Here is a 24227-nt window from a genome sequence, read left to right as displayed (position 1 = left end):
AGTATCCAAAGAAATCAGGTTTTCAGCTAGGTCTAGTCTTTCTTTTTAAACCATAAACCTTTCAACAAGATTAGAATGCCAAGCAATGGTGGCAACTATTGGTGTGAGGGTGCTGGGGTCCAGCACCAAAAAATGTTGGGACCAAAAAATGGTTGTATTTATTTTCTAGGGTCCTTCTAAAATCCTAAGTTTATGGCTAGTGACTGTCAGAAGGCTGCCTCTGCATTTTAAAATGTATTTATTTTACACCTCTTAAGTCAAGATGATAAAAACAGTTGCAATATCTTTCAAGTAGAAGTTTGCTGATTCATCAAGCTCAGTATTTAATAAAATCAAGACAAAACATACCCAAAAGAATCTTTTTCTTTCATTTCCAAGCAGCTTTCACTCCAAATTTATATTGCATAAACTTCATTGAAAATGCTTACCCTGTATTTTAAAATGTGAACATTTCAAAGCATTTCATCTGAAGCTCTGTTTTTTTAATTTTTAACATTGTATTTATGAATGAAATCAAAAGCTGCATATAATATTTGTGCACGTTATATACATAAATGTATATGTACATACACATGCATATTTATATTTGTGCATATATACACAAAATACACTGTTTACATCTTAATACTGGAAAAGTTTGACAGAATTTTTCACATAAATAAAATTCTTAATTTAAAACTTTCATACTTAAATTATGTATGTCTTGCATCAAAGTTATTTGTGCAAAGCACTAGATGTCATCAGTGTTTGCCATGTCACAACTCAGATCAAAACTTCCCACACTGAGTTTGGCAATGAAGTAAATAAAACAATTAACTCTTCAGCAAATATAGGATAGACCATATAGGGATTTATTGTTCTCCAGCAAGCACTGAAAACTGGGTTTGCTCTACTTGACTTCCAATTTGCCTTCTACATTTAAAGCAGTAAAGGATTTACATTTACTCTATTTAGAAGAGGCACTTTCTGGAAGCCTGCAGCTAGAAAATGCTGGGTGTTTCCTTGATGGTGCCAAAACCTTCCAAGCTCTTGTGGCAGAGAAGATGCTCAACAGCCTGGGCAGCGGGACCCTTTCTCTGTGTGGCATTATACTCCTCCTGAGATGATGTCAGCATCAGGGACAGCAGCTTGAGTTTTTATCTGGCTTGCATCCCAGGCTCCTATTCTGGTTATGCCTGGGCTGGGCTTTGATGAATAGAGAACAAACACTCTCTGTATGATCCCCATGGCAGCCCCTGCAGCCTGCACATCCGCCAGGACTGCCAGCACGGACAAGGGCACTCCATGACATCTCACATGCCACATGCTCTCTGACTGCACAGTTATTAAGAGAAGCACTCCTCTCCTTTTGTTCTCTCTTGAAGGTATGCCAAATCTTGTTCAAACAGAACTTAATGTCAGAAACTCCCCCTGACTTGCAAGGGAGCATAATCGAGTCTGTCTGTATTTTAGTGGGTTTTTTTTCCAGATAGCTTTGGCCATACTGAAGAGTAATTTATTCCACTTTCAATCTCAGGGACATTTCCCATCATCAAACCAGGAAAAAAGAATCTAGCCATCTGCAAGCACAGCAACTAGGTCCCACTAAACATTTGCTCAGATTATACTGATTTTTCACAAGTACTCTGTTTTCTAGGGGTATTTCTAGCAAAATGTGAATATGAAACAAGCAGAAGTCCAAGAGCAAGACATATGTGGTGAAGAACATAATTGTGGGGAAGATCATTACAAAAGCTGGCACTAGGTCTGTAGGATGTGTGTCTGGATGTTTTGGGAGGTTAAATTCAGCTCTTACCTGCATGAGTTGCTGCTTCAGTTTCTGTATTTCTGATATGTTGAGCTCACTGAAGAGGTCAGAGACAGGGTGCAGAGATTCTCCTTTCCTACCCGTGGGAGTCCGGTAGTCACCATTGAGTTTCACGAGAGGCCCATGGATATGTCCATTCATTTTATCATCATTGTTGGGCTCACCCCCATCCTCTGCAAACTTCAATCCATCTACTGATATATTAATATGGTTATTATACATACTATCATTGAGGTTGATATACTGGGAGAGTTCCTTCCTCAGATTGTTCTTTTGCTCCCTTTCATTTTTTAAAGTTTCCAGGGCTTCCTCCAGCTGATGCTCAGCAATTTCCTTCAGCCGGATGGCATCTTCTAGCTGACTATTAAGCAACACAGTCTCCTCCTCAAATCGTTTAATCTCATGCTTTAAGCCTTCATATTCAACCTGAATTAGACAAGACAAAGAACATTCATAATACTAAAACTTGAGTCATGAAAACCTGCCATTTATCAGCCCTATTGAAATAGGTGTTACAGAAACTACAGTTTGAAATACCAGACATTGCCTGCAGCTGTGAAGAACTGTCTGCACAGAAAACGAAAGTGGAGCTCGTTCTGTTAAATACTTCACTGCTTACTTTTTCAGCATGAGAGAATCAAGAAATGTAACACATTTTTCTGAGCAACTTATGAAGATAAACATTGTGTTTAATGGAAAGAAGGCTGTTTAGTAGCAGGTGTGCTGGTAACCGTAGATTTATTATGAATGGCCATAAGCAATGTTGGTATATCATGGTGTGATAGATCTCAGGTTAATATAGTCTGATTTATTAATTGCAAGTATTCCCAAGATGACTTCATATCTAAATTCTTATCAGATGTAAAGTCACTCAGGTACAGATACTCCCAAGTATCTTGGTGTCTTAGTAGTTTTCAAAAATATGGCTGGAAGGTACAAAACCAGTAGAAGAGCCTCAACTCTCTGTGTCATACAAGACTCTCCATTATTGAAGAAGTATTTAATTTTAAAAATTAAACAGCAAACTATTCATAGAACCAGTTTAAACTGTAAATGTCCCAAAATGTTAGATTTTTAAACTACCAGAGAAATGTAGTAAACAGCTCATTCAGCCACACAGTTCTTGCACTACTGCAATATAGGAATGCCATTCTGGAGCACTTGTCAACCTCTTGCTCTGACAGCACTGCCTGAAGCGTGTCCCAGGCAGCCTTGACAGGCTTGGAAGGGACTCACTGGTCTCTCTCCTGCTCAGAGGGCAGGCTCCCCACCCCACACCAAGGTGCAGTATTTCATCAAGGTATTATGGGCATTGTGGGCTGAGGAAAACAACAGCTTCTTCTCTCTTCTTTAAAAGCAGCTCCTGTGTTTATGAAGTCCTCTCTATTGCACCTAACAAGATGCAAAGCCTAGGAAAACCCAATCTAGCTTGAAAATACTTGCTCAGCAATATCTAGATGGTGCAGCAGGTCCCCACTGCAGAACACCTTCCCTTGCTGGTCCGCCTCATCTTCCTTTTCACTGCTGAAAAATCCCACAGCAACAAAAAGGAAGAGCTTTGTTTGTAAAGGTCTGTGTCCATGCTTGACCAACTTCCCTGCTAAAAACAATCATGATTTGCTATTTAATTTTATTCTAATCATGTTATCCACCTTTTCATTTCTAAATGCAAAAAGTCCCCAGTATCGGGTAAAATAATTTAATAGTTTGGTGTAAGAGAAAAAAAAGTACTCAATTTTTCAGTTGAGGCTTTTCTAATTCACATGCATTAATATGTATTACTATCTGCAAGTTTAAAGCATTGTTTAGTATATTTTTTATTTGACATATATTAAACTATAATAAGGTTCTGGTGAAAATAGAAATACCAACCATTTCTACTGAAGTAGAATATTTACCAATTTGTCAAAAGTCTCGTATTTATATGTAAAACTTAAAAACCAAAGCACTACTCTTCAAACCCAGAGAATTTAAATAAATCAAAGAACAAAGAAACTTCCAAAACCATATTGTGAAATATCAAATAGAAAAGGAAAATCCATGATATTTTGAAATCTACATTTAGGAACTTGATATCTTTTCTGACTGGAGGGAGAAAGGTGTCCATCTGAAAAATTAGAAAATCCCATTAAGTAGCTATATTCATAACTCGAGTATATGAAAAAAAAAAAAAGCATATGAAAACCAGAAGTCTATATTATCTATACGTAACCATATCATGGATTCTTGCTTACAAAAGCTGCAAAATACCCAACCCAGATAATGACAGTTTAGCACTAAGACTTGTAACATACGGTTTTGTAACTTAAAGTATTAAAGTATAAAATGCTCTTGAAATTTTATCTCGTAGATCCAAGTTATTTTAGGAATCACAAGTGCATGGATATGTGATGCAAAATGACTGATTTTTAAAGCCATTCAAAATGTGGCTATTTTCACTCCACAGACAGAAAAATGCTGGCATTCGATTTCATTAAGAATGAAATATTACAACAAATATAAACACTTGCAAACAGATTTTCTTCTGGGGGAAACTAGGACAGTCCATAAAGGGGTCTTTAATTTTCTGGTAGTGTGAAAATGCTTCCTATGAGGCTGGTGAAGAAAAAAATCCATGCCTCAAAGGGGGAATTTGCTGGCTCTGTAAATAACTCTGACACAAAGATGATCTGCCATAAATTCAGCTTCAGAAGTGTGAAAGTCTGGGTATCTTCATAAAAAAGGGAATGATGTACCCATTGCTATTACCTGCGTATTCCCCGTGGCACAGCTCTGTTGTCTTAAATGTTTCAAGTGCATTTGTACTAGAGTGGTAAAATAGCAGTAAAAGATAGCTGAAATAGTTCTGCAAATTCCTACAGGAATACAGCAGCTTTGTTACCAGGCTGCCATTAGAAACTGTCACAGTCTTGGCTATTTGAGGAAAGTCCTAACTGAATCAGGCAGTAGGCTAGGCCATAAACCGGGGGGGTGCAACACAGTGCTGTTACCATGTGCTAGCGGTTAAATAAATGGAGTTTACGGAGTGCATGGTATGCTGGTCTGGACAGTGTCTAAAGGCATAAAGTGTCACATCATCCAACTTGGATACATAAATATTGATCATGGCAAGTTAACTCTTCTGACATGAGAACAAATCTCTTTTGTTCAATTTAAAGAACAGCTGTGTTTTTGATTGCTTCCTTTACTGGGTCTGGCTGAGCTGGAATTGGTTTTCCCCTATTGCAGCCCTCACGGCGCTGTGGTTTATGCTGGGAGCTGGCAGGGTGTTGGTAGCACCCTGGTGTTGTGGCTACAGCTGAGCAGGGCTTACACAGCACCAAGGCTCTTTCCAACATTTCCCCCCAAGGTGGGACAGGGTGGGCAAGATCTTGGGAGGGGACACAAGCAGGACAGGTGACCCGAACTGACCAAAGGGATATTCCATACCATGTGACGTTTGCTCAGTATAAAGCTGGGAGAAAGGAGGAAGGGGGGGTGTTTTCACCCTTGGTCCTCTGAGGCAACCACTACAGGTATCGGAGCCCTGCTTCCTGAGAAAGCCCCACATCGCCTATCCATGGGAAGTAGAGAATAAATCTGTTTTCTTTTTTTTTGCTTCCATGCATGTCCTTTGCTTCACTTTGCTTATATTAAAACTGCTTTTGTTTTACCCACAAGGGTTGGGGTTTTTTTTCTATCTTATTTTCTTTGCCCTGTTGAGAAAAAAGGGGGGGAAGTGACAGAGCGACTTGGTGGGTACCTGGCATTTAGCCTAGGTCAAACCACCACACTTCCTCAGAGGTGTATATATATCCAGCAGCAAAGGAAGCTGTGCTTTTATAAGGTGGAGGAGAACAGAGCCCATGACTGCTTACATCTGGATGCAATGGGGCTGTCATTGAGGTGGTTCCTCAGGGTGCATTCAGCACTGCAGTGAGAATTACAGTGTGTTGGTTTGCCATCAGCTGCAGATTGCTGTAATGGGGAAAAAATAAAACACAAACCAGGAACATCTGACATCTCTTCATTTATTTTTGAAACTTGCTAAACTTGGAGGTTAGCATGGCTGAGAAGAGAGCAATACCGATACAGGAAAACCTGAGAAGCAGGGGGAAAAAAGATGAGGGAAAAGATTATTTCCTCTTTTCTCCACTTCAGAAGAAGTCATGCAGGAAACAAACTGAAAGGAAATGGAGGGCTGAATTCTGCCTCTGGGCATTGAGTTCAGCATGCAGGGAGGGAGGAGAGGAAAAGCAGGAAGTAAACAGATGTAATTCTATCTATTTTAATAATTCTTCTGCTATTACAAAGTTCTGTAATTAAATATTCCACCAGAATTTTCCTAAAACTGAGGTAAGGGCCTCCTCATACATCAAAAATGGCCAATAACACTGTTTCAGAGTAAGTGTTTAGCAAAAACCCAACCGGAAAAAAAAACCAAACAAACAACCAAAAACAAAAACCACATAAAGAAACTTCTATCAAAGTACTCTGTGGGATCACATTATGAACATTTGAGAAAATGGTGTAATTTTTCAGCATAGTGCCTAGAATCCTTTGATGCTTACTTGATTCTGTTTCAGCGTGGACACCAATTTCTGTAAAGTGATATTTTCTTCTTCAAGCTCAGTGTAGTCCTGTAGGAGTCTTGCCTCTCGAAACTTGTACTCTCGAATCTCATCTTTCATTCGTATTCTCTGTAGTTCCACCATTTCATTATTCTGAGGAGAGAAAATGCAAGTATATTACCATTCATGGACAGCCACTTCAGTGATGAACCCTGCTTTTAGAACAGGCCAAACAAAAAATTAATTCTCAAATGGAAATGATTTAACAGTGCAAATCAAAACAGCATCACCTTTTAATCTGAGGGCAAGCAGTAATTTCAGGTGTGTGCTGGCAATGCAGAAATGAGAACATCTGATAAGGAAGTTTCATTAACAGTTTCAAGATTAGATGCTTACTGAAATGGAAAACCTGGCAAGGCTTTAACATCTAATTATTTTCATTGCTCTACGATACAGTCAGATTTAAATAAAATTACCACCTGTTTTCCACCAAAGGATGCTTTCTATGCCCATACAGAAAAGCAATGAGTAACGGCATCTGTTCTGTTAAAGACATCCGTTACTGAGCAAGCTGCATTCACATGTTTGTATCTTCAGGCATTAGAGAGGCCCACAGGTAGGCGGGGGGACCTGCCAGGCAGACAGCTGTAAAGCACTCGTCAAAAACCTGACCCCAACAAATGCGTTTCTGTGCTGAGCAGGATTGCACCCAGCAGTCTGAGAACACACAAGGTCACCATTTTAGTTTTCCAATTAGCACAAACAGTTCTCAGACAGCCTTATGAGAGAGGTCACGAGGGATCAGTTTCACCAAAAATTGTTTCCATCAGATTCCAGCTCTGAGTTTGACATCGAGTGTCAGGTTATTCTGGAAAGACTATGCTGGCGTAACCCCAATGTAAAAAATGCACTACAGGGAGATGGAGTTAGCACACAGCTGGAAGAGAACAGGGACCTAATCGGTTGGTAGGGGCAGCCTCCCCCTCTGCTTTGAAGATAAGCCTGCTTTTGCCCAATTAATAGGAACAGGTGTAATTGGTCACATCTCCTTGCCTGCAGGAGGAACCTGAGCATTGCCACAGCAGCTGGTGGAGGGAAGCACTACTGTGACAGGAATGACGGGGCAGAGCCCCCTCCCTGCTGGGGTGTCAGAAAGACCACACCTGGGAAGCAGCCATATGTTTCTGTAAAAAGATTCCAGTGTGGAGGGAGGTCAATCACTGCCCTGATAGCTACCTGGTGAAGTCAAATGTTTACAAAATTCTTATAGCAGAGATTTTAGTCAGTGAACTCTAAATAGATCAATCTGAACAGTTCACTCTCTAGTGTGTAAAGTATAAACCCACACATTCTGAATTGAGGATAAACAGAACTTTGCTGAGCACCTAGGCTAAATAAACAATTACAAACCCCTGGAAAAGAACATTGCAAAGCATGAAAAAAAAATGTTGATGCAAGAGTTACAAAAGCACTTTTTAAAATGAAGCTTTTTTTGTTGAAGAAAAATAAAAATCATCACCTTCTGCCTCCTGGCAGCTAATTAAGAAGAAATAAAGACCCTACATGATTTCTTAACTGAAGGCATGCCTTTGGTTCAAGTGATCCCCGGTGGCAGAAGGGTCAAAGAGCACTAGATAAAAGTAACTGCAAATATTCCTGCATCCCTCACTGTCTAATAAACCTGTGAGTGAACTGTAAGAATGGCACAGCAGGTGATTTCATGAGGTGAAAGCATTTAATACCTCAGGGCTGCTTTATACATTTCGTGTCCATCAGCACGTTCTCTGCACTGTTGGTTAATGATGCCTTCTAGGTGTGAGTACATGCACGAGTCTGAGGCAGTACGTGGACAACACCAAATGCACGAATCTGCTGTTTCAAGTATAATTAATCTACTCTGCAACTCTCCTGATGTCTGGAGGATGATCAGCCAGGGAATGAATAGCAAACGGCTGACATCCATACAATGCCGACAGCAGTCCTGGGAGCAGGAGAAGGCTGCGCAGAGGAGCTCTGCCCACTCAGCTCCCAGCGCGGCGGTGAACCGTTCCCAGCAGCACTGCTGGGGTGAGCTCAACACCACCACACAGGGAAGGTGGCTGCCGAGGGTCCGCTCGTGGTGCCACTGGGCTCCGCCATCCACACCGGTGAAAGGAAGGCCTCTCCAAAAGGGAGGAAGCAAAAAGGTGGCCAGAGATGGAGGACCTGAGTAAAGAATTTTTACTGAATCCTGATAGAGTATTTCTCTCATAGAGTACAAGGCATGCTACTTTGCAAAAGCCTCAAAAATTAACTCTTTAAGGTCAAAGTACTCCTTTGCAAACAGCAACAGAAAACATGAGCTATCATCTTGCTGGAGTGCATCACCATTTCTTTAAGAGAGAAAACACATTCCTTTACCACTTGTAATGGCTGCTTCTCCTACATAATCTTGGAGGTATAAACTGAGCCATTTACAGTGCTCCTCCTCTTCTTGCACACGGAGAAACTATCTCTGCAGAGCAACCTCTATTCATCATTACTCATGGCATTTGGTCAAGGAAGAAATAGTATGAAAAGGAAGACTTGCCAGTTGGAACATCCCATCTTCCATGTCTGCCGCAGCGCTGCCCACTGTGCTTCCCCTGGCCAGGGCCAAGGCCTCTGCTGGAAGCAGTCAGACTGCTCTGCCACAGGGGCAAAACAAACTCAGCACATCACAGAATATGGTGTCACCTTTTCAAAGTAACATAAAATGTGTGTTCTGTCACTGCAAACACCCTGGCATTATTCTCCATGCTCCCAGGTCCCTTCTCCTATTTTCGAACATCTGCACGATGCTGGCAAACATCCAGCTGCAAAGCCTCTAGTGCTTCCACTGCTTCCTGTGAAAGGTGATGCTGCCACATTACAGGACAAAAGCCCGCCATTATCAAGGTTTACAAGTGAGTAGCCACATGCTGGAGTGCTGTTGTTTTCCTTTGTATGAGATCTCTATGCATTTTGTGGAAGTGAAATAGTCTTCAACCTATTAAAACAAAAATTCATCCTGAGTTCATTCTTTGTTACTGTCAGTAAGCAGGGTATGTTTGTGTCAAATGCTCTGATTAAATACAGTATTTTCTCAGAACTCTCTACAGTTATTTTGAACTATTTCAAATATGTATTTCTTAAGCAGACAATACACAGCTGTATCTTGCTGTACAGATACAGAGGCAGTAAGACTCAAGCTTTTTATTTGACCATTGCATCAGTTCTCTCCCGAGGTGATCTGGACTTGTAAGAAAACAGTGTGAGAGGATTTAAAATACAAGGCAAAATGAGTCTGTCAGCAGGGCAGTTATCTATACGAGCCACTAGAGGACAATGTAACCCAAATTATTAGTAAAATAATTTGTAATTAAACTTTACTGGTAATCAAGCACTGAACATTAAAGTTGCAGGACAGAGCAGTTGAGTCAGATGCTTTTACTATGGCACTCTCAGGACTTTTTACATTTCCAGAGAGGATTCCTCTATGAACTAACTACTGGATCTGTAAAAACAAGATAAATCCAAAAGGTGGAGCTAATGATACACGAGCAATGTTTTAGTGGCTATAAGAGCTGAACATGGTGCAATGGTTTTAATGGATCTGTGCCAAAGGAGAAGGAAAAGGCCTTTCTGTGAAACTATAAAAAACAACAGAGTCTTTGTTAGCATTGCATCTAATTATAAGTGAGCACCAATTGTGGAAGATGTCAGTCACATAGCATGTCTAATGAACCTACACATAATGGAACAGACCATGAGAATTGAAAAACAGAAGGCTCAGTTGAGAAGTCTGTTCAAGTCACCTATCCACTAGTATTTAGATATATTTTCAGACTTGCCATATATGAAAAGTGAAAGACATCTCCAGGTTTTACAGGGTCAAGGACCATATCTGTGTAGTACAACCATCACTTTAATCCTGACAGGTCTCTGAGCATCGGTGGAACATAAATATTAAATAATAAACTTTTGTACTTCATACCAAAATTAAATACGATATATGTGAATATATTATTAATTTTTGATTCAGTGTAGACTTTTTAAATGCTGTATTCCACATGCTACATATAGAGCACATTATATTCATTGTGTTTGCAGATACATCGTAATACATTGTGTCATATCAAATAATTGCAAGTGAGAAGGTGCTTTAAAATGAAAGAATGGAAATGTCTAATGTTAAAAACGCTGAGAAAGAACTATGAAAAAATATATGATTCCCCAGGGTCATTTTTATGTCAGAACACTCTCAGTGTTGCCCAAGGCAGCCACTTGTTATAGTCTTATGCCCCATCAATATACCTAAGGAAAGCAAATTGGGCAAGGGATGGTGACCTGAAGCTAGGAAATCTCATCTCCAAGGTGAGAAGTGAGTTCTGGTGGTTTTGGATTTCCTGAACTGTGGACCCATAAACTGAACTTCTTGGAAATTGGTGTTTTGAAGGCTTCTTTTTAAAGTGAATGCAGTTCCATTAACTATTTTGGTTCTCCCCTATCTTGGAGTGCACAAAGGACTTTTATTTTTGGGTTTTTGTCTACTGGCTTTTGTCCCAAATAAAATCAGGGAACTAGCATTTGGGCTTTTTCCCTATATATTTTTCATACAGATTTTCATTAAAAGATTTCAGGTCCTTACTGCAGTAAAACAGACTATTTTTCACACTGCAAAACAGTCTTATAATCAGAAATGAATCATATGCCCCAAACTGCCCTGACTATATCACTATTATCTGTTGGAATATGCAAACCATAGTAAGATGCTGTGTGTAACTTTCTAATTTTCTTAACTCATTGAGTAAGAGAACAATGGAAAACTTATATACTTCCAGTTTAATGGCATTGTATTACAGCTGATGCAGTATAAAATTCCATTTGATCTGATGATAGTTTTACTGCACTTGCAATGTCATCTGAATGTAACAGAAAATTCATACTCAGACTAATATCCATGATCTCATGTGTTTGTTTACAAGTCTTACTGTAAGCTTGTATGTTGTGTTTGCTTTACTCTGCAGAGGAAAATAAAAGTTGTGGGTTTTTTTTGAAGAACAATAATAGGCATATCATAAAAAGTACAATTTAACTGGGGTTAAAATTTAATTACAAACATGCTAACTTCACATGGGGAAGCACTACCAGCACAACTTTGGCCAAAAACAGGTTCAGGACTTAATTCAGCATCCTTCTGTCACAAAATTAACCTCACTTATAAATTATTTTGGCTTCTTTTAAAATATATTGTATCTACTTGGCAACATGCAAGTATAAATAAATTTAGGAGAAATTCATGATGAAAAAATAAACAAACCCTAAAGTATCTTTTTTTTTATTACTTTTGAAACATACAAATATACCCTTAGAAACTTTAAAGCCCAATTATATCTCCTCTTTAGAAGCCTCTAATGTGAATTATGGGTATGTTTTTTGTCTTCCTTAAAAAATGGAAAATCTAATTCTGTATCATACAGAGAATTCGTCTCACCAGCACAATGTAGCAGGACGCAAGGACACCACTGGAAAGCCACCCCTCTTCCTTTCTACTGATGGAAGAATCCAGAGAGGAAAATAGTACAAGGTAAAGACCCAGAAAGAGACCTGCCACAGCAGGGAGGAGGTGGCCAGGGAGCACCAGCTGATCTGCAGAGATACCCAACTTGTCCTGGCAGGCCCTGATTTTTCATTCTGAAGGGATAAGGAAAGGTGAAAGAAGAGAGGATGAAAGGGGGAATAGAAGAGCAAAGGCTTAAAGGCTTAAAGTTTTCCTCTCTCATGTACAAGAATTCTCACCTTAAACTGCAAGAATGACATTTTCTATGTCTCCAAATATATTTAAAACCACAATGGGATTTTGTGGATGATGTAGTGTGACCAGGTCTGACCCTTCTGCAGAATTTACAGCCCAATCCTCCTGATTCATAATGTAGATGCTTAACTAAGCAGGATAAAGCATCTCTTGCAGAACCATTTTTCCTTCCCTTTCAAGGCACAGCTATCTCTATATCCCCCCAAAATTTGATTTCAAAGATTCCTTTTCCTCATTCTTAAAAGTCTGCATCCTCCTTTTCAATATGAATTTATCTGATCTCATCCTTCAAAAAGTTTCATTCTGGTGGCACTGTTAGAGTTCACGATATTGTATCTGATCTAACCAGCTGTACTGGCATAGCACTTTGAGAGCATGAATACAACTCCTGTTGTCCAAAACCAGAAACCACTAACTTCTGAAATGATGTACGATTCTGACATTCTTTAACTTTTGATATATCATTCATTGTCTCAAACCCAGAAAAAAAGCACACATGCTATTGTGCACAAGATATTTTTGAAATTATATCTGTAGAATAACATAAGTACCTATAATCTTTCCCTTCCATGGATTTACTTACAGAATGACAGCATTATCAGAGACAAGGATGAGAAAACCCATACGTTTTTAGCTATAGCATACTGAAAAGAAGACAGATCGAGATACTGTATGTTTTAAGTTCCTTCACCAGCAACAGCTCTTAAATAAAGCATTTACAATATATCTTATAATAATCTGAAATGCTCAATACATTTAATTAGAATCGCTAAATCTAAAGAAGGTCAATTTCTATCAAGGGCAATTAAATGGTCCATTTATGCAGTTATCACAGAATTTGAAATTCATAATATTCAACATTGTAAATCCTGCTACATATAAATCCCTGTAAAATATCTATTTTCTTGACTTTCATATATAACTATATATAAAAAGATAGAAATAAGGAATATTCTGGTTGGTTAGGTATTTAATTTTCCTGCTGAGTATTATGGTCACAGAATATTATAATGACTTATTTATAAACTGATACAAACTACAAATCTCTAATCATACACATTTACCTGAAAAATAATGGTTTGATTTGGCATCACTCATAGCAATTAATACATTAGTATTAATGCATTAATCATGTATCAATTATATATTAATTAATTTAATGATAATTTCTATTAGCACCCTGTTGGAGAATGGCTTGCAGAGCAAGGTCATGGGTCTGTGCAGGAGCTGATTACAGCCATCTGATGTAAACAAAGGAAAAAACCCAGGGTACAGTTATGCTAACAAAGGACAGTTATGCTAACAAAGGGGGAAACTGAGGTACAGAGCGGCCTTGATTATAATGGTAAACAACTTCGGGGAAAAAACAAGCCAGAAGAAGGAGGATGTTGTGACATACTCGAAATACCACAAGGGGCTGGGATACTATAATGTAACCTTTTAGATGTATCCAATAGATTTATGATTAGTATGCAGAACTATAGTTAGTGCTTATATAAGGTGTGATTTCTTTCAATAAAGTTGAATCTTGCTTTATCATTCACATTGAATCGACTGCTTGCTTCCTCCGTCCACTGCAGCACCCTGTAAGAAATACTGCTGTAATATTCATCATTCTTTCTAAGGAAGAGAAACTTTACTGAACTAAACTGTATTAAAACAGTATGAGGAAATTCAGACTCTGGGGTTATAGCACAGTTCAGTTAGTATGATCCTTCGGCATACCTGAGAAATGATGTCATACATTAACATATGATCATTGCAAATATCAAAATATCAAGTGGCTCAAAAAAGTTTTGCCATAACAAGAGCATTGTGGAGGTCATTTTATTTAAACTTAAAACTCTGCTACTCATCTGTCTCCTGCAGCTCTATTGGCATTAAACATTTCTAAGTGGGAGGATTTCTTTCTAAATACCACACTGACCGGGTAAAAGAAATACGATGGCATACCCATACACTGCAGCAGGCTGATAACAATATCTTGCAAATGTCGCACTCTCCACAAAGAGTCTTCCTACAGTACATTCAGGCCTATGCTGGCCTTTAAAATTCTCCTGGTACCAATGGACAAAACCATGTCCACCCAGGGGTCAGCCACAGCCCAAAGGCCAGTCCCACTCCTGCTTATAGACTCTTAGAACCATTCAGGTTGGAAAAAACCCTTAAGATCACCACGTCCAACTGTTAACCCAAGTCCACCACTACATTGTGTCTCTAAGCACCACATCCACATGTCTTTTAAATACCTCCAGGGATGGTGACTCAACCACTTCCCTGGGCAGCCTGTTCCAGTGCCTAATAACCCTTTTGGTGAAGAAATTTTTCCTAATATCCAATCTAAACCTCCACTGGCACAACTTGATGCTGTTTCTTCTTGTCCTATCATTTGTTACTTAGGAGAGGAGACAAACACCCACCTCCCTACAACATCCTTTCAGGTAGGTTTCAGGTTCATCCTTTCAGAGAGCTATGGGTCTCCCCTAAGCCTCCTTTTCTCCAGGCTAAACAACCCCAGTTCCCTCAGCCACACCTCATAAGACCTGTTCTTTAGACCCTGCGCCACCTTCCTCCATGCCGTGTTGTTGCTGCCATCCGCCCAATCCCATTGCTGCGGGAGCAGGATGGGCTCTCCTGGAACCCCCACGCTGTGGTCAGGGTGAAGAGCATGGTGCAGCCAGGGGTTGACAGGGCACTACCTCTTAACATCACACTTTAGCTGAATTATTTTGCCACATCCTCATTATTATTATTATCTGCACTAAATAGTGCCTGAGTAACAAACACTTGAGACTGCACTCTTTGAAGTGAGGCTGTTGCTCACTCTACATCACAGATTATCCCATGACTGACTGGGTACAGTTATGAAGATACCAAACCCAAATTGCTCTTGCCAGATGAACTCAGACAAAAAAGCAGAGTGGGGAGAATATCTGGGGCATTTTGGACTGAATGGAAATTTTTTTTCCCCCCCAATTACAACCTTTCCTATAAAGGTTGTTGCTTTCTATCCACAAATTAAGAAGCCAACAGCAGTGATTCTACATGACAATACCTCAAGGCAGGCTTTTTGATGGAGTATCCACACAGGCCTTTTCAAGCTCATCAAGAAACCAAGGGCTGGTTTTAAAGCCTAACTGATCACTTGGGAGAGGCATCTGCCAGTGATACATATCTCTTTGAGAGGCCATCTGTCAGGTGCAAAGTGCCAAATTTCCTTCTAGACCCAAAGGGGCACCAGCTAACCAACAAAAGAGAAGTTGTGCTAACAGGGTGTGGATCTGTGATCAGTTTAAGTTTAGCAGTCTAACAGCTGCTGCTCCCAGTTCCTGACTCTCCCTTGGGTCAGCACTAGCTTTCACATCAGAAGTCAGATCAGGGGCAGCAAGCCATCCCAGAAAACAAACAAACCAACCAACAAACAGTTTTAATAGTATTTATACTCCCTGACACTGCTGACAGAGTGGATGCACTAGTGCTAGCAGGAGGTAGGGAATAGGAAGACATGCCATTTCTATTTTGGATATGTTTGCTGCTCAGCAGCATCTATACAATCTACAAATACCAGAGGCAGAAACCCAGCACCATTGATGAAAATTGTAAAAATTTGTATAGCCTCCAGGGGGAATAAGATTTCACTGTATGCACTGAAATGTTGAGGAGCAGGGAGCAGTAAAGTGAATTCCTGAGGATAGAAAGGAGGAAAGAGAAAGTCACCAAAGCATCTAAATAAGAGGGGTGGGCATCAGTATTTTAGCACTCATTATGCTTGCTTGGTATGGAAAAATATGTCCCTGTTTATTGACTGCATGCTTTTGTACTGCTTTCTGCTGTCTAACTTTTGATGTCAGGATGGTTTCAGAACTCCCTGTGGTAACCAATCTCCGAGTGTGCTGGGCAGCTACTCCATTCTCCCATGTTTTATAGGCACAGAGCTAGGCTCCTTGTAGGCTTTCCATGTCCCATGGCAACTGTCTCCCCTCCTTAGGACTTGGAGCTATTTTAATTACAGTTAACTGTTAGCTCAGTCCTACCTTCCTTATATTCCTTACAGCAGTAATCAAGCCGTGCTGTCAAGGGATGCACGTGCCAGACCAGGGCTCTGCACTGCATTACAATACTATCCAAGCTCTGCTTTTTTAATTTGCATGCCAAGCCAATCTTTAGTCTTGTAAATACCAGCTTGACATTGCAATATCGATGTCTGTGGGCAAGTGCCTCTGCCTTCTCCTTCTGTGGGAGGACTGTGCTGCAGCACAGTGTTAGAGCTGAGGGAGCTGAAAGCATGTCAACACACAGACCCAGGGCTGGGCAGCAGTACTAATAAATCTGGTCCCTGGGACAGTGCAGCTAAATTAGTAGGGGGCTGAGTTCAAATTAATCAGACGTAATTAATCCTGATCCTCAGCTCACAAAAGATCATAAAAATAATAGAAAAATGGATCTCAAAGGGGCCCCATGGCAGCATCTAGCCCATTTGTCTTTCTCAGGACAGGGGTAACTACATCTATATCATTCCTGCTATCTGTCTAATCTCTTCTTAAACACTTCCAATGACAGATCCCATCACCTTTCCCAGAAACTTTTTTCCTGACTTCACTTTTGCCTTTGCCAGAAACCTCTTTTGAATGTCTAATCTGAACCCAAGCCTTTCACCAAAGTCAGGAAATAAATGCACCTGTTCCTCTCTGCAGGAGTCTTCCATTTACCCACCGTGCTGATCTTTAGCAACCTCTCTTTACAAATAAAAGAGCCTGTGAGAAGTGAGGATCCCAGATAGATCTCTCCTGGAAAGATCTGTGCGAATCTCTCCCACCACAGAGAAAACTCATTAGATGTCCTTGCATGAAATACAGCAGAAATGTAGGGAGATGGGTGATAATGACAACAATGGTAACTAGATGTTGGGGGAAAAAGGGAGACTCCAAATAACACTCCACATTCCCTCTAGTACCCAGTTCCTCACAGTGGATCGAGATAGAAGAAATATATTGAAAGAAACAAAGAATAAACCATTAATACTATTTAGTAAGTAGTGTGAATAAAGAGCTAAAGGATACACAGAAACTACTCACAGGTACAAATCTGTTTCAAGTAGTCATCTGCTGGGACATTCTCTATTGTGCTGCAGGGGAGCTGTGAGAGCTCAGCATCAAAGCAGCTCTGTAAAACCATGCTCATAGCAGATCTTCCCTTTCAAAATTATCCTTGCAGATTGTCATTTGCAGAGGTGTTAAAAGCTCTCTGAATCTGCACCCACCGCCCTTCCCAATGACAACAGCCCATTTCAAATTCACCTTGAAAAATATCAATATTGTAAAAAACGTTGCTAATAAAGGAGGAGCAACAAGAAAGTTAAACGTCAGTAATTGTCCTTCTTCTCCAAAAGGACAGAAACATATCATCTTTAAATAAACACATCTGTGCCAATAAGTTCAAACGTTCTCATGCGGCCAATTCTGTCATTATTAAGAGAGAGTATTTCCTCAAAGTTAGGAGTAATTTCAGTAATTAAAATCCATCTAGCATTACCCATCTGCTGCAAGAAGCATGACATTCTGCAGCTTATTTGACCTTGTATGTAGAACACCCATCCACCCCTGCTTATTCTTCCATGGCATGACCAGAAACATCAATTCGGATACAGGAGTTATTTAATATTAAAAAGATTAAAATATCTCCATGACTAATTTCTTCCTCAAAGACTTAGCATTTTTAATTTTGGTAATATATTTGAGTTACTTAGGTGGCAAATATAGCTGAAGATAACTACTTCATCTATCTGTAAACTATATCCTTTAGGACTGAATTTTACACATAATTTTTATTAATTACAGTGCACATGGCAATTCATGAATATGAATGCCTACGTGGAAGATCTGATAAAGTAAACTGTACTAAAGGTTACTTGAATGAATTGTTTTGCGGAGAAATCACTCTGTAACTTTTGGGGTTATAAAGTGGGTATGTTTATTCAGCGCTGGGCGCATGGGGGATCGCTCCACCACAGACATGCGCATCGTTTGCAGCTCCCGTCCTGCTTATATGTTACAAAATAGTGCATATTCATAAAACTCCTATACATATACATAGTCTACCCCTGCCTCCCCTTGCTTCTCACGGTAATCAGGTCTCCTCCTCTTGGCCTGCGTGATGAGCTCTTCAAGCTCTGGGCTGGGGTCGCAACTTCCTGGGGAGGGGTCGTAAAGATGAAGTACCTCTTCTTCCTCACTGATGAACTTTTCACCCTGTCGCTCTGCGCAGCCTCAGTTGTTCCCTGGGTCCTGGCCAAACCGCCAGGCCAGTTTGTGCTAGAATCTAGGATGATTTGTTGCTAGAACATAAAACTTCAAGGACCATAAGAAACTTCTCTTGGGGCTAGGTGATAGTCACCTAGCAACGTTATCACGAACAGTCCCATACGCCTCCCCTTGTTTTTGCGCAGGCCTTGCACCATAAATCTAAGATTGTTTAGACTCCCCATCTCAGAATGTATTGATACGAACAGTGAAAATACCTGTACTCAGAAAGTGTCTCTGTAACACTGTAGTACTCTTGACTGTTCAACATAAATTAGTTTGAAAGCTGATCTTAGCTTTTATAATCTGCCCTTTCTGTTGTTTATTTTAATACTAACTGCAAATTTCATAGATTTGTTATTAATATATATATATATTACAGTCAATGGTAGTAATTTTTAAATTGTTAGTTTTCTATCTTGTCCTTAAAAGGCTGAGCAAACAAGACTCTTGCTGCTAGGCACGCAGGACAGAAAAACAAATGTAATACATGCCATAAGAACATAGTGCACGGGCTGACTATTAATGCCGTAACACTCACAGAGATTATTCAAGCATGTTGCTCACGGCAGCACAGCCTTAAAATTAAATTACTCTTTTGGAAATTGAATAAATACTGAATATTATTCACTGCCTGCAATGTATCAAAACAGAAAAAAATGCTATAAAATGTATTTACTCAGGGAGTAAAATATCGGCCAAGTTATGGGATTGTTTGACTTTGGATATTAAAATGATGCTTAAATCTATTTTTCCTATTCTTTTGTATTCCCATTTAAATCCACTGCTGTTTTCCTTTCACCATTTGTTTCCACTAGACTGCCATCCAGGTCATGATGGGTGTTGGTCTGATAACAGGAGCCTTCTGATGAAACAGATTATTGAATTATTAAGATACGGTTAAAAAACTGAACTGGGAACACCCATGGAAAACTAAACCCATCTCTTTGTTACCTAAAGATAATTTTCACTAAAGACTGATAATTTTCTAAAGACACCTTGTGGCATGAGGCAGACAGTATCTCATGGCAAATACTGAGTGATCTTGGTGATCATTAAAGCACATGTGAGCAACGGGACTTGGCAGCTCTCAGAGCTGGGCTGCAAAAGTCCTGAGTTCAGCAAGAGAGGGAAGCAGTTTCCTTGTCCTTGCTAAAGCTGCGCTCAAAGACCTTGATAAACAAAGAATACTATTTTCTCAGACTTATGGAAATCTAGAAAAACATGCCCATAAGAGAAGTAAAGGGGAAAATATTTTATTTCAAAGACGTGTTTGCCTAAGCCTTATCTATTCTCAACATCAGCATTTTCAAATTCTGAACTCAGCCTTCGTTCAAGCCTTCGAGCCTGCTGGTGACAGCTGGGTGAAACGGGGGTGCCAGACTGCCCCCCCTGCCTGGCCCTGGCAGGCTCAGAGAGGCCAGCAGCGTTGCAGCCTCCCCATCTAGCCCTCAGCAGCAATCCCCCAAGGTGTAAGGGCACCCACGCATCACGTTGGAGTGCTGGACTGTAAATCTCCAGCTACTGATAAGAAACTTATGTGACAGTGAAGGATTGCAGTCCAAAGTCTTAATTGCTCCCTCTGCTTTCTAACATCCCAGCAGGCCACTGCTGATTGCTAGCTTATGTTCCCTTTGTTTTCTTCTGACTGATTTTTAATATAAAATATAACAAAACACTAGAGGATGGCTCCAAGCTCATTACAGTGTTCTTAAATTTCCTCTGAGTTTTTAAAGTACTCAACCAAAACCTTGATGTAACATCATTACTAATGATATCCAATACCAATTTCAGCAAATGACTATTTAAATGCAAGTTTTTCAGTTCTTATTCTCTTGTATGCCCAATGGCTTGATACAGCACAACTGAAATCATTTATACACTGCAAAAAAAGTGCGGCAGAATAATCAACCTAATGAAACGACAGCCATTGTCGGGGAGGAAAAACAACAGCACACTTGAACTAGGTCAGAATTCAGACGAGCAACAGGAATAAGATGAGATTTATGAACTCCCCTTCGTTAATTGATCAATATATACCATGTCATATACCTACACAGTTGTGGGCGATTCACATGTTCTTCATCTTTGAAATATCGTTACCAGTGTCTATAAGGAAGATGACCCAGACTCCAAAAATTCCTTCGGCTCTTAATTATTATACTGAGGTTTAGTTCACCCAGCATCTCAACCAGAGAACTGACTTTGCATCTTCCTGATCTTGTGTACCTATATACATATAGCATGCCTGATTCTTAAGTTTCTCCCACTACAGAATTACCTTCACAAATTTTACTTCAGTGTAACAGACTTCCACAAGTCCATGTATCAGCCCCTTTCTCTTCTACAGAAATCCTAAATCTGATTCAAATCCAGGGTAATCAGGGGAAGAATATGGATAGGAAAAGTTAAGATACTGACAGTTTGGTGAGTTTTGAACAGGATCCCATGTTTCTGGCCAGCATGGGACTGGAATGGATAGATAAGAGAGCATACACCAGCCTGTGGCACAGCTATTTTCTTGTACTGACCTTGAGTTCTAGCATCATCTCTCTGCCAGGCTCTGAGCAAAGACCAAAGGCTCCCCTTCTCCCAGCCCTGGGGAATGGCTCAGAGATGGAGCTGCTGCTGACTGTACCATGTATTTCATCACACCAAAAACTGGTGCTGATTGTGCATTGTGCTGATAAGGAGGACAGTCAAGGCTCTGGATAAAGCTCAGTACCACTCTTTGAAAATACTGAAATGCCACAGTACTTGTTTCAGACAGGAACTCTTCTTTGTTTTGAAAGGTGGAAAGGGACTGCTTTATATAAGGCAGTCTCCAATAATATGGGCTTTCATGGGAGAACAAAAGCAAATGATGCAATTTTTCCTGCTTGGAATCTCAATTAGAAACTTGGACTTAGCACTAGTACACAGCTTTGAGAGTAACTCAGAAATGGGAGAGAAGAGTTGATGCAGAAGAAGGGACTTCTGAAAGTGAAAAATCCCCTTTCTTAAAGAGAATGCCAGTTGTAATACCCTATAATTTAATAGCAAACCAAATAGGATAGTAGGTTCTTTAAATACTCCATCAAGGAAAATACACAATAAAATAGATGTGAAAGACAGCTGCTATATGACAGAGTCTAGGTTTTCTTTTGCAGGACATAAAGAACCAAGAACCACCCAATAGATTCATACTAGCACTGTTAGAAGCTCTTGCATATCAAAAGCACTGGAAAAAAAGATTACTATATTAGAACCTTGTGCAGGGAAAACAATACATTTCATTCAGCATTGTGGATACAAGAATCCCAGGAATCTCTGAGCTTTAGGAGGAAATACAAACTTCCTCCATCACCTCACACAGATCAACAAGAGTCAGAGCAATCAACAAATGCAAGAGGACAGACTGTTATTAAAAACTGGGATCTCAGTCTCTGTGCCTCAACTCCCCCAATCAGGGGAAAAAACTCATCTAATTATAGGAAATTTGTGCAAATTATACACCTTAAGAATTTAGAGTACAGTTAAAACACAGTGCAAAAATTTGACTACCAGATATAACAATACATGCATTTATATAAAGAGGTAGGAAATTTGTAAAACTTGTCTTGGTTTAAAAAAAAAAGTCTTATAGCAAACAGAATTTAATACCATAGTATTTTATCTCTCATATGAATAAGATTAATGTATGCTCTAAGAACAGACTGGTTAAATTATCTCCCCAAGTAGGCAGGGAGCTGAACAGATGGCAGCACCACTGAGGTAGCAACAGGAATCACTAGTCCTCGCTTTTCCAGATGATCTTTATCATTTCTATAACATTAGAAAATGACTCACCTATGAAATACAATGTTCTGATGAAGAGGCAGAAAATGTCTTTATTTTTTTCTCCCCCTTGAATAGAAGATTATTGACTGTCTAGACATCAGCATTACACTGTTAGTAGTTTTAAAAGGAAATCACATACAGAGATACCCCATTTCTGCTAATTTGTGGCCTTTATTTTTCAAAAGTAAAGATTTATTTATTAGAAAATGTTTATTCATAATGTGTATGAACTACATGCAGCCTTTTGGTAGCTGCCTCAGGTTATTTTGTTTCTTTGTAGGCAGGGCTTTTTTGGATAAGATTATCTTGAACCAGAAGACTGCTTTAGAGAACAATTAGTGTGCCCAGCCAAAATACACATGTCAGCATTTATAGGGAGTCAATCCCTTACCCTCAGAAGGCAAACCATGATTCGTTTGGGCCACTTTTGAATTTATATAGTCATATGAAACACACAGGGAAAAAAAAAATACCTTGGTCCTAGTGAGAAACAAAGCTTCCTTGTTCCTGCTTATTTATCCCATCCTGCTGTATGTTCCAAAGCAAAGGACAAAGGTCTTAATTACAGGAGTTACTGGAGTATTTCCCTGCCTACAGATCACAGCAGAGCCTTTTCAGAAAAAATAATTGTTTATATCACTATTTCCATTAACAGCTAGAGCTCACAAATAAGTTTAGGTGTAGCATTGCACACTGAGACCAAGAAAATTAACTCAGTTGTATGGAATGGAAGAGAGCAGTGTGGGTCTGTTTTTAGGGTTTGTCTAGGTTTTTTTTCCTTTCACTTTGCATGCCAGTATGCAGATGGTTAAACAGAAACATTTAGCAATTTTTAGTATCAATTTGCAAACAATGAGGCAAATATAACTAGATACAGTTCATCTGAGGTCAGCAGCGATGCATTAGGGATTAACTTTGGCCAAGGTCTCAGAAACTTGTCCCCCACATAAGCAATTGAAAAGAGCAAGTCAAATTAAGCCACAGACTGGAACAGAGCTTCTAAAGTCTGATCTGGCACCAAGTATGATCCTTCTTCTAGCCAGCTGTCTGTACCTTACAGAAAAGCCTCCCAGGTTAACTCTTGCAGTGTAAGACGGTTGGAAATGTATTCTGTGTTGCAGAACTTTATTCCAATGCATTCATTTTTTCACAGTAATTATGAGGTTTAATGTCCTTGAATCAGGGCAAGAGCGTAAGGCTGAGGGTTGGTGACTTTTCTAAGATGGCACTGTACTGGAGGGTATAACCACTGTATTCCCTGAATCTTATAAGGGATTTCTTAACTTAATTGAAGATGCAATGCAAGTCTGAGTTTGCCTTCGGGCTATTTTTACACTCACGTTAGTTGAAATGCATGTGACTGGCCTGAGTAAGACACAGAATTATTAAAAGGGCACAAAATATACTGAAAGTCAGTACTGCACAGGTAAGAAAGGAATACAGCTCTCCTGGGAGGTGATGCACAGAAAAGATTTATGAGTACATAAGAGAGGACCTATCTGCAGTTCTCCCTTTACTCAGAAACAACAGCGAGTGAGATCTGCGAGAGCCATTTCCTGCCTGGAAAAAACCCTGGTGGCATCAGCTCTGAACGTTTTTTTTTCCTTATTACCGCTTCTTAAAACACAAACACCAATCCTACTTACCCTATACAGCAGTGATCTTGGCAATCAAACAAAAGCCCACCAACCTACCAATCCAGAGACAAGTGCACTTGCGCAAGGCCCAGATACAACCCCTTAATGTTCATTATCTTAATCAGGGAAGATGCTCTATTAGTGCTTTGGTTGTTCTTTCATATCCACGTCCCCTCATAACTCGACTGCTGTCCTACTTACCTGCTCCCAGAAAAGCCATGCTGGAACCGCAGGATATCCGTCTCCTCTATGAGAAAAATCCTCTTCGAGTAAGACCCGAGTGCTATCGTTAGCTGCCAG

At 39.8% G+C, this 24227-nt stretch overlaps 1 protein-coding gene across 1 annotated transcript in view; it reads right to left on the bottom strand.

The window, feature by feature from the left end:
• Positions 1-24227, bottom strand: part of BICD1 (BICD cargo adaptor 1) — an 87455-nt gene that overhangs the window by 42349 nt on the left and 20879 nt on the right. Inside the window, exons 3-4 of the mRNA XM_026863573.1 lie at positions 6358-6510; positions 1796-2233 (exon numbers count right to left, since the gene is read on the bottom strand). Of these exons, the coding sequence (XP_026719374.1) occupies positions 1796-2233; positions 6358-6510 (591 nt within the window). The remainder of the gene's footprint in view (positions 1-1795; positions 2234-6357; positions 6511-24227) is intronic.

The sequence above is a fragment of the Athene cunicularia genome (assembly GCF_003259725.1).
Source record: "Athene cunicularia isolate RWA chromosome 1 unlocalized genomic scaffold, athCun1 chr1_part2, whole genome shotgun sequence".
NCBI classification, from domain to species: domain Eukaryota; kingdom Metazoa; phylum Chordata; class Aves; order Strigiformes; family Strigidae; genus Athene; species Athene cunicularia.
The sequence above is the reverse complement of the archived record's forward strand: the minus strand, read 5'-3'. Positions and strand labels throughout refer to the sequence as shown.